The 18,851-nt window shown below is 53.1% G+C and overlaps 1 protein-coding gene across 1 annotated transcript in view; it reads left to right on the top strand.

Annotated features, from left to right (window-relative positions):
* The first annotated feature begins 661 nt into the window (after window positions 1-661).
* The window catches only part of HS3ST2 (heparan sulfate-glucosamine 3-sulfotransferase 2), an 81,685-nt gene continuing 63,495 nt past the window's right edge, over window positions 662-18,851 (top strand). Inside the window, exon 1 of the mRNA XM_016222735.2 lies at window positions 662-1,173. Coding sequence (XP_016078221.2) covers window positions 707-1,173 — 467 coding nt within the window. The 5' untranslated portion in view covers window positions 662-706. The remainder of the gene's footprint in view (window positions 1,174-18,851) is intronic.

Below are 18,851 nucleotides of genomic sequence, written 5' to 3' on the forward strand. Positions count from 1 at the left end.
CTGGGTCCGGGGCTGGCGCGGCCTCGGCCGGGCTGCTCCCCCTCGGCGCGGAGGCCAGCATGTGGGGGTGCCCGGCCTCCGGGAGGAGTAAGTGCCTGCACACACCCTCGCTTCCCCGCCCCACGCCGGCGGGGCTCCCTAGGGCGCGGCCTGCGTGGGGAGGGCCTGGGGTCTGTGTCCCGGGAGGTGTAGGGGTGGGGGCGGGCCAGGCCCCCGGGAGGGGCGCGGGCTCCGGGGAACCGCGCGGCTGACGTCAGGCGGCTCCTTAAATAGAGCCGGCAGCGCGCTCGGCGCGGCATTTCCCGAGGAGCCGGAGCGCGGCCCGCGCCAGCGCCACCGTGCGGCCCGCGCCAGCGCGCCCGGGGCTCGGGATGGGGCTCCGGGCGCTGCGTGCGCTCCGCACCCTTCGCGTCGAAGGGCCGAGCAGCGCGGGGAGCCGCCGCCCCGCCGTCCGGAGCCCGGCCGCCTAGGACGGGGCGATGCTGGAGGCGCCGCTGCCGGGCCCTCGAGGAACCGCCCCCCGCTGGGCCCCCGGGCATGGTGCGCGCCCCGGCCGGCAGCGCCCGGAAAGGACGGCGCCCCCCGCGGCTGCACCGCGTGGCCCCGGCGGCACCGCTCGAGCCCTCTAGGCGGCCGCAGGGCCCCAGGAGCTCCGCCGCCGGCGCCCCCTCGGAAACCATGCCCCCCGGCGCGGGCCCATGGAGCCATGGCCTATAGGGTCCTGGGCCGCGCGGGGCCACCTCAGCCGCGGAGGGCGCGCCGGCTGCTCTTCGCCTTCACGCTCTCGCTCTCCTGCTCCTACCTGTGCTACAGCCTCCTGTGCTGCTGCGACGACCTGGGCCGCAGCCGCCTGCTCCGCGCGCCCCGCTGCCTCCGCGGCGCCGGCGCCGACGGCCAGAAACTTCTCCGCAAGTCCCGCCCCTGCGATCCCCCGGGGCCGCCGCCCAGCGCGCCCGCCGCGCCCGCGCCCGCGCCGCGCCTGCCGGCCGCCAGCCTCCCGGGCGCGCCCAGGCCGGGCACCAAGCGGCTGCCCCAGGCCCTCATCGTGGGCGTGAAGAAGGGCGGCACGCGCGCCGTGCTGGAGTTCATCCGCGTGCACCCGGACGTGCGGGCCTTGGGCACGGAGCCCCACTTCTTCGACAGGAACTACGGGCGCGGGCTGGACTGGTACAGGTAAGGGGGGCCCCGCGCCGCGCCCGTCCCCAGCGGCTCCATCCTCAGAGCCACCCGCGCGCTTTCTCTCTCCCTTAGCCCTGCCCGTTGTGTGGGTTCAGGCTGACGTGTGGGGGGACACAGAGGGTGGATTTACTTGGAACTTCCCGTTCTTCCCTGGCACGTGGTTTCTTGAAAGGCAAAGGGTCGTTGTCACTGGAGTCGCCTGGAGGGAAGGGAGGGTCGTAGCCAAACTCAGGGTGAGCCGGAGGACTGACTCCGTGTCCAGCCTTTGGGATGGAGCAAGATGCCCAGAAAAGCGGCAGGAAGGACACGTGCTGCCTTTCACAGCCCTCCCCGCGACCCTCCGCAGGTCTTTCCTGGCATCTGAAGGATGGAAAGTTAGAACAGGACGACCCCCTTGCCACAGGGCTGTGTGCTTGGGCGAGGTCCCCATAGTGCAGGCCCAATGAGGGGGCACCCGGGAGGTGCCGGGATGAGAGTTCCCTTCTGCAGGCTCATTTGCAGTTCCGGGGTTTTGCTGCTGTAGCCGGGCTGGGACCCCTGTCCCTCTGGCCCTGAGTTAGTGGTCTTAGAACAGCGAAAGGAAGCCTGGGTTTGAGGCTTGGCTCTGTCACTTAGCTTCAGCAAATGCCTGAAACTCGTGGAGCCTCGGTTTTCTCAGCCATCACACTGGGTGCAGAAGCAGCCCTGCCCTGCCTGCCTCCCTAGGCCTTTCTAAAGTGCTTTGTGAGTGCATCTGGGTGATGCTTCTAGCCCAGCCGCCAGGACAGGGAGTTGGGGATGCGGGTGAGCACTTAGATGACGATGGCCCCGGGTTGTAGGGGCAGCCAGTCATACTAGACTGTCCACTCCTCCCCTGCACTGCTGAAGGTGGGAGTCAGCCGGGCTGGTGGTGTCTGGGGATATCCTAAAGCAGCTGGAAGGTGGAGGCCGCACTGTTCAACATCCGTTTACCTCTCAAGCCCTGTATGGTGCTGTGGTGCAGGCCTGGCCCATGTGTCGGCTGGTCCTGGTATCCTGGGGGTGGTGCAATGTATTGGTTCCCTGTAACACATGGCTCACAGACTTCTTGCAGTTCCCCTGACCCCATGAAGACCTTCTAGAAACGTCTGCATAGGAATGGGACTGGAGCGGGTAGCATGGTGGCTGCACAGTAGCTGAGGCTAATTTTTAAAATTTTTATAAAAGTAAACCCTTTAGGAAGCAGAAAGTCCTAAGTATATTGGGCAAAGGACAACTTTACTAGAAGGACCCTACTGGGCTCATAATAGGGGGCCCTGGATTTGCAAGAAGGGGGGCAACAGAGCTGACTTGTCACCTTTGCCAGTTAGCCATCAATGGTCATGGTTGTGGGGGCAAGGGTGGGACATGCGCCACCCTCAGGAGGCAGACAGGCATATCGTCTGTCTCCAGTGGAGCCCAGCTGGCATAGCTGGCCAGTGGGTGGCCCCAGCACCATTAGGTTGGTTCAGTGGAATAGGGTGGCCCGGAATGTCAGGCCTGGTGCTTTCCAAGCCGTGATCCACAGATATCCCATCTGGGCATCTGAGGTTAGCAAGGACAGAGTCGGAGCCAGGCCAGTGTATGGAACAGCAGGGCCCTGTGAGGGCCAGCCTGGTCATACTCTATTGCACAGCAGGGTTTCCTCCAGGGAAAGGCTGGAGATCATTATGAAACCCTTTGCCAAAGTAAAGTGCTTTTTAAGTGCAAAATCACAAAATTCTGGGCATCTGGTTGTCAGATATGGTGCCCTCCAATAAACACCTGTACCCTGCACCATCTCTGCATGCCCTTCTCCCGCTCCACCACCAACCCCATTCCTCGGGCTTCCTTCCCAGAGCCCGTGTCATTCAGGGATGACTGCTTTTTATTTTTAACCTTGGCATGTGTGATTCTAAGCCAGCTTAGCTGTGAACTTTCGAGATGGGAGCCTTGCCTTTTTTTTTTTGATATAGCACATTTGGGTTCTGCTAAAATTCTCAGCTAAGTCTTGGTAGGTTTTATTTAACAACGAGCACACTGACAGCTCCACTTCCCAGGTTCTGACTTACCCTCCCTTTCCCCCTTCATATTTCTAAATGAACAATTAGCCCGGGGTCTTGTTGTGAATTGCCATCTATGCTAGGGTAATACTGCCCCATTTGGGTGCTGTTTCCATAATTTCCAGAACATTTCTCTCTCTTTTTTTTTATCCTTGATTATCAAATAATATGCATTAATTACAGAAATGATGGGGATTTCTGAGGTCCTTTGAAACCCATGTCCTCACTTTATTCCTGAATTTTGCAAGTTGAACAGCTGGTGATATGATGCTCCTCCCTGCCTGCTGCCCCTACTAGTCTACAGATGTGAAAACTGAAACCCCAGAAGGAGAGAGCATGTGAAACGGGGTCACAAGCGAGTTGATGAAAGTTAGGACCAGAAGTCACTGGCACACATGTGTGTATGCATGTGTGCATTTCCACCAGGTGCTCAAACCACAGCTTCACACAGCTTGCCACCAGAAAGCCAATGTCCACTGGGTAGATTTGGCCAAAGTGCCTTTGTACCCACTATAGTGGACGAGTTGCAGAGTTACTGCAGTGTATCTCAGGTGACTTGCCCCTGCTAAGCCCCTGGGGATAACCTCCTGGGTCCAGAGGCCCAGATTGCATGGACAATGGAAAAATTAATAGCTTTACCCTCAACCCAAAGGAGAGACTTCTTTCTGGGGGCAGACAGAAATAAACCAGTAGGTGTGACAAACAGTGCCTGAAGGCAGGGTGATAGAGCTAGGGGGACACCACCGGCCAGAGAGACCAGGAAAAAGATTGTGCACCTTCCTTGCTCCCTGCCTGAGTCCCTTCTTGGGAACCAGCCCAGGCCAGGCCACCCAAGGAGAGCCCAGCCCTCTGAGGTGGGACCCTCCTCTTAGGTACTTTTCTGAGATCCCCTCACGGAAGCTCACCTCATCTATCCATCTTGCCCAACCCCCTTTTTTCAATTTCTTCCCCACAGTAGCAGCTGGGCCTGCAGGGTGGGGTTGACTAGACCAAGTGAGACCATGCTGACGAGGGACCTGAGATAGGACCTGCTGGAGGCTAGAGATGGTCACCTGGATGCTGTGTGATTGGAAGGAGAGTGATCTTTCTGAATCTCAGTGCGCTCGGTGTAGAAGGGCACCTGCAGTGACTGTTATAGAAGGTGGTTTTGAGGAGCGCATGGAACATCGTATATGAAAGTGCCTGGAACTTCTGTGGTACTTAAAGATAAACCCAAGTGTTACTCCCGTTGCCAGTGTTACCCACCTCCTCACTACCCACACTCCTCTTGTCACCTCAGTGCTATTAGTATCAGAACCGTTGGTTTGCCCTGGCTGGCATGGCTCAGTGGTTAGAGTGTCAGCCCCTGCACTCTAAGGGTCACAGGTTCAATTCCCAGTCAAGGGCACGTACCTGGCTTGCAGGTTCGATCCCTGTCCCGGTCGGGGTACTTGCAGGGGGCAACCAATAGATGTGTCTCTCTCACATCGATCTCTCTCTCCATCCCTACCTCTCTAAAAATCAATGGAGAAATATCTTCAGGTGAGGATTAACCAAAAAAAAACCCCCACAAAAAACCCCCAGAACCAACCAAAAAAAACCACAACGGTTGGTTTCTGATCTGATGCTGTCAGCAAATGGGGCTGAGGAGTTAATTAATTGCTGGAAAAGTAGTTCCCAGAGACAAGGGAGAGTCCTGGCCTTAGATTCTCCTTTCAGTGCTACTTCAGTTTTTTTTTTCTTTTTTGCTTCCTTCCTATTGATAAAAAGTCACTTCACATTCCTGGTTGTCAGTTTGCTCTCCTTTAAAATGGGAATAACACCTGAGCTGCTTTACAGCCTTGTGGCAGTCAGACAGGGATGCGAGAATGCTTCCCCGACCTGCCGTCCTCCAAGGGCTGGAAGGGAAGCAGAATTCAGGGTCTTCATCTTTTATAAAGAGATGCAAGCTGTGTCTCGTCCAGCAGTTTTTGGAGTCTTGGAGAAGCTGAGTTTCATGTAAAGTTTTCGGCGATGGGTAAGGAGCATGGGAAAGAGGAAGGGAACCTTCTTTAAGGCACTGAAACACCAGCAGGAGCAGGTTAATACGTGATAATTGACTCTGCTCTGGAGTCAGTGTTTTGATAGATGAACCCTTTCTGTAAATTTTAGACTCCAGTCCACTGCTTATTTATTTGTTCAGCGTGGAGGGTATTCTGGGGATGGTGTAAGACAAACAAGACACAGTATTTGTCCCGGAGGCAACTGTCTAAATAAGAAAGAGAGTAAAAACACGGAATAAGGCCCATCGCTTTAGCTCATTGCAGTGAAGAGATTAATCTTTGAGGACAAACTTTAGGAAGAAATAAAACCAAAGGCAGAGGCGAGGGAAATAGTTAATACAGAAGGCTTGAAGCGTCTTTACCAAAGTGATCAAAAAACAACACACACTGATGCACACTTGTCGAGTGTTTGTAGATGCCTGCATGTGCACACATAACACATGCCAATCCATGCTTGTCAAGTGTGCACAGATGCCTGCGTGTGCACACTCGCACACACGATTACACAGCACACACTGATTCACACTTGTTGAGTATGCACAGATGCCTGTGTGTACACTCACATACATGATTACACTGTCCGTGTAGACTCGTCTTCATAAGGAGTTCCCCAGCCTCGGTCCAGGAGGACATCACACATGCTGATTAAATGAAACCATCGAGTCCGTAAATCCCCACTTGCCTTGCAGCTCTGTCAGCCTGGAGCACAGCGGAGACATAATAGTTCCCCCATGTGTGCAGGTCTTGTCAGGCGCTGAGGCACGCTCAGAGTGGGCAAGCAGACTGTCTTTTTGGAGAGCTGGCTTTGCTCCCCCTGGAGCTTGGAGGGACAGTATAGAAGAACTTGCAATGAAAAATAGAACAGGCTTTCCCTAAGTCCTTGGTTAAGGCTGTTAGGTTAAAATGTGAAAATATCACTTACCATAGATTCTGAAAAGCATATTTCCCTCACATTTAACATCTCTGAAATTAGGATGCATCTGACGATGGATGGACCTCAGCTTCAGGGAGATGCCAGGCTTGCCTGCTGGATGGGAACCCTCTTCCCAGAGGGCTTCTGTCTGGAGACCCACTGGACCAGTGGTGATGCCTGGCTCAGCAGGAAGCCCCCATACCCTGCTCGTCTCTGTCACCAGCAGGATCTCTTCTGGTCAGGGAGCCTTAACGTTTTCGATGTTGGAGTGTCGCCCATGACATATCCTGAAGGCCTCTGTCCTGAATGAGGGAACATGTGGACTGGCCCCCGCCAAGAGGTGGGACATGGTGGTCAAATGTTCTTCATGGCTGCTGTACCGCCCGCTGTCTGGAGGAGCATCCCAGGCCCTAACAGGCTCTGGGCAGAGCCGGAGCCCAGTGGGTGCTGTTACCTGCATGCTGGCTGGTGCTCCCGGCACAAGTGTGCGGGGCTGTAGAATAACGTCCTTCCCTGGGGTTAGGCCCCACAAGTCATCCCTGAGTGGCTGAGTGGCAGAGTGGGTGGGGAGGGCAGGGAAGCACGTGGCTCTCTCTTGGTCAGCGTCCCGGGGAGGGCCTGGAGGGGTCATCTAGACGAAGGCTCAGCCATGGGGGGTGGGAAGGTGAGCGCTGGAAGGTCTAAAGGCCACACACCAGCCCTCCACTGTGGGACTCACTGTCCCCCAGAGCTAAGCCCAGGAGGGTTAACCCACTTATTTGTCAAAAGCCCACCGTGGCCAGCTCAGCGCCAGGCTGCTGTAGGCTGGCTTGCTGCCACTTGGTTCTCATGGGCGGACTGATGCGCTGAAGTGCTTTGTAGGCCACGGGCAGTGTGACAAGGTGGGTAAGAGTCACCAGCCGGTGGAAGTAACTTAGCATTTCAGCGGTAATTGCTGCCTGGCACACGACACAGCGGGCTGCTGGTCGAAGGCGGCCGTCCCAGGCCTTTCTCCGCAGGGTGGTGGCATAGGCTGAGGGGCGAGGGCGGTGACTGGGCAGGTGCTTCCGAGGAGCAAGGGCCGGAGGTGCTGGTTGGGTTAACTGGGCTGAGCTCCCAGCGCAGTCCCCTCGGAGTTTCCTCCCCAGCTTTGAAGTCAGAGGCACTGACTGGTTCCGTGTCAGTGCCCACGGCCACCAGCTCCCGGGAGTAAGGGAACTAGGGGTGTCCTCTCGGTGGAGGCTGAGGACCTCTCCGTCGTCTTGGGGACGTGGCAGCGCTCCCGGTTCTCCGACAGTTTCCAGGCTCCAGACGTGCTCCTGCCGCCTTCCTGACACGTGCCCAAACCTGGCGCGTCCTCGGCTGTTACTCTCTTACTATTGTTGGTTAAGTTAACACATTTAAAAATTATAATTTTCCCATAAAGAACTGGGATTATTTGTCCTCCAGTGTATATATTTTAGAATCAATACTGTGTTCACATAATGCAAACTTCAAAAGTGACAAAGGATGTTTAATGAAACCATCTCTCTCCCAGCCCGTGTCCCCCACGCATTTCCTTCGCCCAGAAGCAGTCGTGGGTGTCCGTTTTGTGTGCCCTTCCAGAGATGCGCCGAGCATTTGTAAACCCAACACGCATTATGCAGGGATAATTAAAACACATATTTTTAAAAACAACTTCATTTGAAAACCACCCTAAATGGAAAACCAGTGTTACTTGCCATAATTAGAAAGTAATTGTAAAACTAAATAGATTGAAAAAAACCCAGTGCTGTTGGGTTTTGCTCTCTAAGGTGGCTAGAATGTCTCAAGCCAGCCCTGTCTTTGTTTAAAAGAGGCTATTAGGGAACACTGCCAGTAAGAACAGTTAAAGAAATATTAATAACGTGAGACTTTCCCCTGATGTAATCGGAAAGCTTTAAAAGTGGAGTGGGAAAGACAAGGCATTTTCTCCCTGTGAGATTCGGTGATGTATAGTGGGTCTTTGTCGCACCTAAAGTTACCGGGACGAGCTACAGCCAACACCATGGGAAACATTGCTGGAGTTTGCAGAAAGCCGGGCTCAATAAATCCCGCCCTGTTTCTAGCTCTCTGTTCCTTTGATGTGTTAATGATAGGAAGAGACAAGCCAGAGGAAAACTCCAGACAAAGAAGAGCATTAAGAAAAGTGCTTTGGCCCTGGCCGGTGTGGCGCAGTTGGTTGAGCACTGTCCTGTGCACCGAAAGGCTGCCGGTTCATCTCCCAGTCCGGGAACATGCCCAGGTTGAAGGTTCAGTCCCCAGTCAGGGTGCCAGGAGGCAGCCAGTTGATGTTTCTCTCTAACGTTAATGTTTCTCTCTCTCTGAAAAACAAATAAAGACATTTTTTACAAGTTATTTTGACTTGCAGTATATATAAGATAGTCCACCTTCAGAAGAGCAAGGTCCCTGAATAAACGGTATAGCAGGCGTTTAAAGCCCCCGCCCCCCGGTTTCTTCACCACTCTCACTTGTGGAAAATGTGTCCCATGACTGTACCTACCTAGGTCGTCAGGTACCTGCAGGCTTCAGGGTTGCAAAGGTCAGATAGCAACTTAGGAGAAAGGAGCTCATGCCTTTTAAAAACATTATGAGGCTCATAAAAAAGAGTGTAATATTACTGTTTGCAACAACATGGGTGACCTAGAGGGTGTTATGCTGAGTGAAATAAGTCAGACAGAGAAAGTCAAGTGCAATATGATTTCACTTATATGTGGACTCTAATGGACAAAATAAACGGACAAAATAGAAACAGAGGCATAGATACGTGGAACAGACTGATGGTTGCCAGAAGGGAGGAGGCTCCAGGGACTGGCTGAAAAAATGGAAGGGATTAAGAAGTACAAATTGGCAGTTGCAAAGTAGTCATGGGATGTAAAGCACAGCATCGGGAATATAGTTAATAATACTGTAATAACTGTGTACGGTGCCGGTGGGCACTGGAAACATTGAGGGGATCACTTTGTAAAGTATATAAATGCCTAACCACTATGCTATATACCTGAAGCTAATATAAAATAATATTGAATGTCAGCTGTAATTGAAAAATAAAATAAATTGTTGAATCAGGATTTAAAGTTACTAAGCATAACGAAAGTGTGAGGCTCACGCCGGACGGGGTGTCTTTAAAAGTCGGGCTCCCACGCTCTGCCCCCCTCCCCCCCCCCCCCCCCCCCCCCCCCCGCCTGCGGCCTGCCCTGAGGCGGTGGCAGGGCTGGCCGCTTCACTCCCTCGAGAGTCTCATCACAGTGAAGAAAGAGGGGAACACAGTGCGTTTCTCCGGACATACCTTTTCGGTTGCATGAAAGGAGTTCCACTCGAGAAAATTGTCCCCAGGACGTCCCATATGTGGTCCACAGAAGCAGCTCAGAGTGTGTCCGCGAGAGCGGGCTCCCCACGCTTGCCTTCCGTTGCGCAGACTCATCAGTGCTGATGAGACAGGTCGTGCTAGCCCAGGGTCCCCTGTCCTCAGCTCGCTGCTGGGTGCAGGAGTCCCAGATCCACCCCGAGGCTGGCAGGCGACGTGCAGGCCTTGGGGGTGTAGCGCTCCTCAGGGAGCAGCGACGGAGGGCAGGAGAGCAGCCCAGAGTCAAAGGCATGGATGAGATGGGCTCAGATGGAGGGAAGGACAGGGAGGCCACCCCGGAGGCCATGTCAGCACAGTGACTCGAAGCTCAGGCCCTTGAATCAGAGCTGAGGTCTCAGTTCCACCTCCTGCCAGGTGTGTCCACCAGCCACTGGCTCCCCTGGGCCCCAGTTCCACCTGCACACAAGAGGGATCCTGTTGCCCCCACGTCGGGCTGCCTGAGGAGGGAATGACTGAGCACGTTAGAGCGCTCAGAACATTTCTGGCATGTGGAAGGTGTCTAGGGAGCATTAGCTGTCATTGTTGGCCATTGAATTTTTTTCCCCATCCTACTTTTACTGAGCTAAGTGCTGAGGACCTAGGGATGAGTAGGACACAGGTCCTGCCACTGGGCTCTTCATTGTTTGATGGGGTCATTCGATGTTCATGGAAGTTTTTACATAAGTCAGATGGTGACAGGTGTCATAAAAGAGATACAAGCAGAGCTATAGTAGCATGAAGAGTAGACCAAATCCCATTGGGGAAATATGGGAACACTTCCTGGAGGAGGCGGCATGTGATTTGGGTCTCAGTGGGCATATAGGACCTTTGCAGGGGACAGGGGTCTTGTAAGGATGTTGTTTCTAAATATATTCATATCATGGTTTCACCTTTGCTTATGGTCAAAAGTAAAGTAAAGTTGGTTCGGATTACTTTAGTTTTGCATGCTTTTATTGAGCACCTACTGTGTGCCAGGCACTGTGACAAGCCCTGGAAAAAAGATGAGAAGATCTCTTCTTCAGTGAGCTGAAGGGGCCGACAAGTCCAGAAGCAAAACTTGCTGAGAGGGAGGATGCTTCTGGCATCATGGGGTCACAGAAGAGGGTCCCCCACCCAGGGTGGGTCAGAGAGGCTGTGGGGGAGCTGATGCCTACACTTTAGGGTGCTTGCGTTTGTGTCGCCTGGACCTGGCTGCTGCTTCCTCATCGTGCCGGCCCCAGCTCAAATACTACCCCCTTGAAGAGACTTTCCTGGGCCCCCCGGCTGAGCTGGCGACCCTCCCAACCTCACCTTGCTTTATTTTCTCCATGCTTCTGCTTGCAGTCTAAAATTACCTTCTTTTTTTTCTGACTGTGTCTCCCACTAGACTGGAAAGTCATAGAGAGCAGGGATCTTGTCTGGTTCATGCTTGTGTCCCCAGAGCCAGATGGTGCCTGGCAAACAGTGGGTGCTCAACCAGTAGCTGTTGAATGTGTACAGTTAGGTTTGAGGGATGCTAGGAGTCACTGAGCCTGTTCCAAGGCACAGGCTGACCCCAGCCCTTTATTCGGCTTTTCCCACGTGGGTCTCGAGAGGCTGGGTGAGACACTGCGGGGTGCGGGTGCGTGACTCGGCCTTCACAGCCACAGATGTTTACTGAGCACCTACTCTGTGCTGGGTACTGTTGTAGTCATTGGGGAGAGGGCAGTGAAAAACTGACAAAATCCTTGTCCCACGGTGCTCACTTACTGTGGGGCAGGGAGCGGATGATCAGTAAACGGATAATATGTCACATCTGTGGCGGAGGAGACAGAGGGAAAGAGATGGGTGGTGAGGGTGCAATCTTGGATAGGGAGCGCAGGGAAAGACTCCCTGAGAAGGTGATAGGGAGCCAAGACCTTAATTTTCAAAGGCTCTCCGGGCTGCTCTGTGGGGGTGGAAGCAGGGCAACTGGTCAGGAGGCTTTTGCAGTGGGGGTGGTGGAGGCAAGAGCTGGGCAGCTGCAGGGTTTGCGGTGGGTTGCATGGGCACAAAGGTAGTGGTGGGGATGACACCCATCAGGGGCTTGACGCCTTTCAGGCCTGTACAGGTGACAGGCTGGGGTTTGAATCTAACCTACCTCCCAGTACAGCCCCTGGCGTCGCTGGCCAGGCATCTGTCTGTGGCGTCCTTGAGCAAACCAGAAGAAGGAGCCGTGTTTTGCCGTAACTTAGAGGCTCAGGGCCACCCCCAAATAGGTGGCAGATGGCAGTCCCTCTTTCTAGGGGTCGTTGAGGCCTTCTATGAGGCAGTGCTCTTAGGTAACCTTGTGGGTCCCCTGGAAGGTTGGGTTAGCTTTGCTCCAAACCAGAGAAAGGTGCAGGACACTCGGCGAGTGTCACCCGGGCTCATCAAAATGCGTGGCAAGGTGGCTGCCTGGATGGCATTGCTAGATTTAGGGGACTGATGTGTGTGGCCTCCCTCAAGCAGAATCGAGCACCACAGTGGCTCTCTGCAAGCTAATTGGGACCCGACTCCTGACTTCCCCGAGCGGCCAGGGCACGGGGTGCTCTCGCGCTGGCAGCCTCTGCACTGTGCTTCTGCTGTGATGGTTTGATGAAGATACGAAATCATCTAACAGCTTTCATTTTGCTCGAGCGAGATGGCCGAAAGTGGAGGCAGCATTTCCCAAGATCAATCCCCGTGTTCAGAAGTGCTCGGTCAGACCCCTGCAGTTTACGGCCGCTCCTGGCTGAAATACTGTGGGGCTTGAATTATTAATTCTGTGAAAAATGAGTTAAGTCACTGCAAAGCTCTGTGGTGGGAACTTCTACTTGAAGCCCCTTTCTTGTGTTTTCTCTAGCACAAGCGTCTCTGCGAGCCAGACATTCCTGGGCAGCATGGCCAGTCTCGACCTGTCAGTCATTTCTCCAGGAGGGAGAGAACCTGACTCAATTTGTTCTTTCCTGCCAAGGATGGAGGGGAGGCGGTGGGCATAAGTCACTGCAGGAGGTGCTTCTGTCAGAGCCATTTGTACAGCTCCTCAAAGCTGGACATGATTCAGATGACAGCTATGCAAACAATGTTGTGTCTACAACAGGGACCCTGAGCACCTCTAGCCCGTTCAGGTGGCTGAGGCCCGGGAAGCGTGCAGGACGGACGGCACTGTGAGCTGGGTGCAGGGACCCAGCTGCAGAGCTGTCCCCTGGAGGAGCAATTTAGAGCAGTGATGGCATCGCAAACTCGACATCCTCAGGGACTCTGTGTGCACAAACGTGAATGAATGAAGTTGGCTGTGGGACACTGGGGGAGGGGGATTGTCCCATTCAGACAGGTCCCATTTAGAGAGAGTGCTGGTCCCATTGGAGGGTACTTGTCCCATTTAGAGGGGACAACCACTGGTCAATCCCAACAGACTTTTTGCCATCCCTATGCCAGATCTTCTGGGTTTTATTGTGGGTTTTTATTGTTGTTAACACTCACCCAAGGATATTTTTTCCATTGATTTTCAGAGAGAGTGGAAGGGAGGGAGGAACAGAGAGAGAGAGAGAAATAGAGAGAAATATTGATGTGAGAGAGACACATTGATTGGTTCCCTCCCGCATGCCCCCCCGACCAGGGCCGGGGATTGAACCTGCAACCCAGGTATGTGTCCTTGACTGGGAATTGTACCTGCAACCCTTCGATCTATGGGCTCACACTCTAACCCCTGACCCACAGTGGCCAGAGCTGTGGGTTTTTTATTTAAGAAAAAAAGCCTGAAATACAGCATTTTAAAAAATGTGATCTGTGAATTTATAATTGTGTCTTGCTGATCCATGACTTTTCTAGAACACTCGTGGACCCAGCAGGACACGTTTGTGGGCTGGTGTTACCTGTCAGAGGCCCTTTGCTGACTCTGAGAGGGTGGGCCCTGCAAACGGGCTTTCCCGCCTTCGCATCCTGAGCCCTGCACCTTTCTAAGCCAGCGTTTCTTCCGTATAAGACGAGGGTACAGCATCCTACCTCCTACGCTGTGATGATTCCATGTCATAAGGACGTGTTAGATCTCATTACAGTTGAGGGCCCCCTTCCTGGATTGTGCGTGCAGGAGGTATGACTGTCACTAGGCTGATGGGCGTGCCTGGAAGACGAGGCATCACGTGGACCTTGGTCAAGGTGAGGAAGGCCGGGTCTCCTCAGGCCCATGGGGAGGTGAAGAACCTGGAGCCAGGATGACCCATGGCTGGAGAAACCCATTTGGTTGCAGAGCTGGCCCCCAGGGCAGAAGCCCACAATCCCTGCTGCGCCTGCTTGTCATTCCTGTTCATGCCCGCAGAGCCCCTGAGGATGTCGAGTTTGCGAGGCCATCCCTGCTTTTCCACGGGACGGCTCTGAGCAGGGTCCCTGTGCCCAGCTCGCAGTGCCCTGTTCAGAGCAGCTCCGCGCTGTCCGTCCTGCACGCCTCACTGGCCTCAGTCACTGGGCGGGGCAGAGGTGCCCAGGGCTGTGGGTTTTAGAGAGGAACTTGCTTGCTCAGAAGGTGAGCACCTTGGATTTGGTGGTGTGGTGTAGAGGGAAGTCCTGCCTGGGGAGCGAGGTCCTGCTAATAGCAAGGAGAGGCTAAGGGCTGGACCATGCAGATCAGCCTGGGAGGATTTCTGTTCGGCCTTGTTCAGGAGCTGGCAGCTGCAGAATGACAGAACCTTGGGACGGTGGAGCAGAGGAGGCCAGAGGGAGACGCATGTGATGGAGAAAAGAAGGCAGCCACCCCTCAGGAGAAGGAATTGTGTCAGAGATGACACAGTTCCCTTTAAAGCTAGCCAAGCGTGAATGTGAACAGAGGCCCACTGGGATTGGTGCACAGTTGGTACTGAGCACTGGGGTTGGAGCACAGTCAGTGCTGAGTACTGGGATTGGTGCACGGTCAGTACTGAGCCCTGGGGTTGGTGCATGGTCAGTACTGAGCCCTGGGGTTGGTGCACGGTCAGTAGTGAGCACTGGGGTTGGTGCACGGTCAGTACTGAGCCCTGGGGTTGGTGCACGGTCAGTAATGAGCCCTGGGGTTGGTGCACGGTCGGTGCTGAGCACTGGGGTTGGTGCAGGGTCAGTACTGAGCACTGGGGTTGGTGCACGGTCAGTAGTGAGCACTGGGGTTGGTGCACGGCCAGGAGTGAGCACTGGGGTTGGTGCACGGCCAGGAGTGAGCACTGGGGTTGGTGCATGGTCAGTAGTGAGCCCTGGGGTTGGTGCACGGTCAGTGCTGAGCACTGGGGTTGGTGCAGGGTCAGTACTGAGAGCCTGGACACAGCATCTGTTGGTGGGAGAGCTGGGTGATCTTGCGAGCTTGGTCTTGCCTCGGGGCAGTCGGTCCAAGCCACCCGAATCAGTGTCATCAAAGCCCTGTCTAAAACCTGACACATTGTTCCCCATCCTTCAGTCATTTGGGTGCCATCTTCACGATTGATTTTTGGATGTATTACAAATACTTTAATTACTTTACATGGTATTGAAGCCCACTCATAACTTTTGACTTATTTACTTAAATGTGAAACTTTATGTCACTGTCCTAAATGAGAATCATCACTTGGCAGTAAAGTAGTCATGAAAACCAAGCAATGCAATTAAGTCCCAGCTCAGTACCCTTGCCTGTGCCATGTGCCGCCTGAGGCAGCCTCTTTTTTTCTGTTAAAGGAAGATAAAACTGTTAGAGAGGTAGGTGTTAACAAACTTTAGCACCTAAGACTGTCTCCATAATGTAATCAAAAGATTTGAATAGAATGAAAAGGGAAAGATAATTATTTTCTAATGATGTGATTAAGTGGCATTTAAAGTCATGTCCATGTTCCACCTAAATGTTTTTTTAACCACTGGTGGTTCATACCCCACACTTCGGGAAATGTCGACTGCCTACCTAGATCCCTCTCACTCTGATGTCACTGTATTATTTTATCATACTTGGGTGTCACCTCCATCAACAGCTTGGGGGGGACTGGCTGACATTACAAAGTCTGGGTGGTATGCAAAGCTGTGATTGCAATTTAAATTGCAAATCACTGGGGCATCATGGGGAAAGCAAGTGCCTGGGGAAGAGCTGGAGGAACAGATCCAGCCATGCATTATTTTTAGATCTTTTCCAGGATCAGTTTTATATAATTTTATCTGGACTCCGGGTTTGATAAGTTGCAGTATGTGCTCTTTATAATATTACCTGAGGCCTAACCCAAAGTTTCCTTATAATTCCAACTTAAATGACCGAGGTAAACCTTTATTTATTGTTTCTTTAAAAAACTGTGACTTGGATGAATCTCAGAAGCATTGTGCTGAGTGAAAGAAAGGTTTCGAGCTGCAGGATGCCATTTGCATGACACACGCAAACAGACAAGGCTAAGAGGATAGAGAACGACCCCAGGTTCTGGGACTGGGGCAGGGCCATGACCAGTAAGAGGCAGATGAGGGAGTTTTGGGGCCATGAAATATTCTGTACCCTGATTATGTGGTGTCACATGAATTATACGTGTTAAAATTCATAGAGCTGAACACCAATAAAAAGTCTGTCTTACTGTAAATATAAATATAAAATAAAAAGTAAAACTTCGTTTAAAAAATATCCACGTGCCCTGGCCAGTGTGGCTCAGTTGGTTGGAGCGTCTCCTGCACACTGAAAGGTCACGGGTTCGACTCCCTGCCAAGGTACATACCCAAGTTGCAGGTTCCATCCCCTGTCAGGGAAGGCATAAGGGAGGCAAAGGATCCATGTTTCTCTCTCACATCAATGTTTCTCTCTCTCACTCTCCCTTCCTCTCGCTCTAAAAATCAATGAACATGTTCTTGTGTGAGGATTAAAAAAGTAATAATAAAGATTAAACAACTCAGCTGCTGAAGGGCATCATACACCTCTCAATAGAGAGGGATCCCTAATTGTCAGAGAGACCCAGCTCCCAAATTTTTTGAGTCCACAAGCCTCCCTAACTCCTGTCCTTGTTATGAGTTAGAATCAAGGATATGGGTGGCCTTAAATCTTCCCTCTCCCACACCCACATTCCTGACACTGCGACCTGAGGCAAAGGCTGAGAAGATGCCCTGTGGTCTGGGGCCATGGTGGCCGACACAGACGTCTGGCCAGGCACTTCACAATCTCCTGACAGCACGTCTGTCCTCTGGTAGTAGCCAGCCTGAGGACTGAGCTAGACGCATCACCCTGCCCACCCCCCTCCACCTTGTCCCAACTCAGCAGGGACAAAAAGCTCCCAAATCACGCCCTCTCCCTCCAGAGCTGGGGAAGAACCCACCGTGGATTGGAGAGGCCCCCCGTTTCCTCTTCCCAGTACTTGGTAAAGACCCCATGCTTCCCACAGCCCCCATGCCACAGACTCCACTCCAGCCACTGCTAAAGACGGGCCACCATCCTGTCCTCTCCTCCCCTGGCATCTGAAATTGGACACACAGTAGGCATTGAAGCCTGACTCTAGTGCTGGCACCTGAGGCCACAAGGCACCCCAGTGACCTTTCACAAACCCCGGATTTTACTGGGTTAGGCTGCATGGGTTTATTTTCCTTAGGTGACTAACACGCTACTTGGGTGGTTGTGCGAAAGCCACCTGGGCTGGAGGCAAAAATATGAGTGTCACCAACCTGCGGCGATAATCGAACTCCTGGGAGTGGCTGCAGCAACTCAGGAGCCTGTGGAGCTCAGAGGGGGGTCGAGAGGAGGGGTGTGACCAGGAGGTAACTCAACACAGTGCTGGGGACAGGGCGATGGGAAGGGATGGGGGTGGGGCGGCTCGTGTGGCAGAGCGAAGTAGAGCTGGGGGCGCGCAGATGCCCCCGAGGGGCCAGCTCCCCAGGAGGCCGGGGTGCTGCCCGAAGCTCCCTTAGTTACTGGTCTGCCTGGTTACTCACAGTAACCGACTTCAAAAACGATGATCCTGTTACGGTCACCACTGTCCCCAGCTATGAGTACTTGCACTTTTCCTGGGTATAATTTATGTGTAAGTAAGTGAGCAGACAAACAGGCAAACGAAGGCGTTTCCCCGCGGTGCGGGGCAGCCTGGCGGGTAAAGAAACGCGGGCACGCGGATGTGGGAAGTTCTGAAGCAGTGTCCGGTTAAAAACAGGTAAAGCATGTGTACTGCCTTTTGTGGAGAAGGGTGGGAAGGAAAAAAATATATTGGAATTTTGTTATTTATGCATAAATTAATTCTGAAAGGATACATAAGAAGCTAGTGACAGCAGCTTCCTGGGGTGAAATTGGGCGCACAGGGGTGGGTGGGGGACACTCCTCACCACGTGCCTTTTACACGATTTTGAGCCATGTCAGTATAGTCTTTGAAGATTAAAGTAGGGGTTGTACATTGTGGGAAAATTAGGAAATGGAAAAAAGAAGTAGGAAGTTGTCCCAAATTGTACTTCTTGTTGTAATTGCTGTTAGAATTTTGCTTTTTACCATTGCAGACAAATCCCGTGTATACTTTCTATACCATTTTATGCATAGATATGTACGTGTATATTATCATATGTTTATATATCATTTTATAACTTGCAGTACATTCAGCGATATGACGTGGGTATCTTTCCGTGACGCAAGTGTGGATCTGGAAGATCATGGTAAACGCTTTAGCTCCGCAGCTGTACATTACCTGTTTACCCACAGCTCCTACTGGTGGGTGTTAGGGTTGTCCCCACATTTTATTATTTAAAAATAAAAATGACAGCAGCAGGCATTTTGTCTGTGTCCCCGGCTCAGGATAATCTACTGCAGAAGAATTTGGGGTTTGAGAATAAGCACTTCCAGCCGGGCACGCGGGTTCCGACACAGGTCGCCAGCCGTCACCCCCGGGCCCTGGTACCTGCACCGCCCGCCTTCAACGCTAGGGACCAGCTGTTCCCCTTTGCGGTCTGACCCCGAAAACCACCTCCTTTCCGTCGGAAAAGTTTTGATAGCTACTCAGAAGTGCTTACTGCCGTGTGTCTGTTTTCTGGAATTTGGGGAACTTGCTTTTCCTGCGGGAGGCCTCTCTCCCTTTTAGAAAGGGGATGCTGAGTGGCGGGGGGCCTGGCCGGGCTGCCTCTTGCTGTCCCGCCATTTCCGACGTTGCTGGCGGCGAACAGAGCCTGGCCGGCTTTCATATTTTCCTCCAGGCTGATGATCCCCTCTCCGTAAGAGTTTATATTTTTTAGGTGTTCTGATTATCGCGATATTGGGGCATTTTCTGTCCTTTATTTCGTTCCTTTCATTGTTCACTCCCTCCTCTCCCGACTCCCTGCTGTGAATCGGGTGGATTCGTTCTTCCTTTTCTGTATTGAGGGAATGTGGTTTATAACAGCATCTGAGTTTCCGGGGTGCAGCCCGGGTCGCCCTCTGTAGCCACCACGTCGCGCTCACCTCCAGAAGCCTCGCCCCCGCCTCACTGTTCAGT

The sequence above is a fragment of the Miniopterus natalensis genome, chromosome 3, assembly GCF_054644295.1.
Source record: "Miniopterus natalensis isolate mMinNat1 chromosome 3, mMinNat1.hap1, whole genome shotgun sequence".
Lineage (NCBI taxonomy): Eukaryota > Metazoa > Chordata > Mammalia > Chiroptera > Miniopteridae > Miniopterus > Miniopterus natalensis.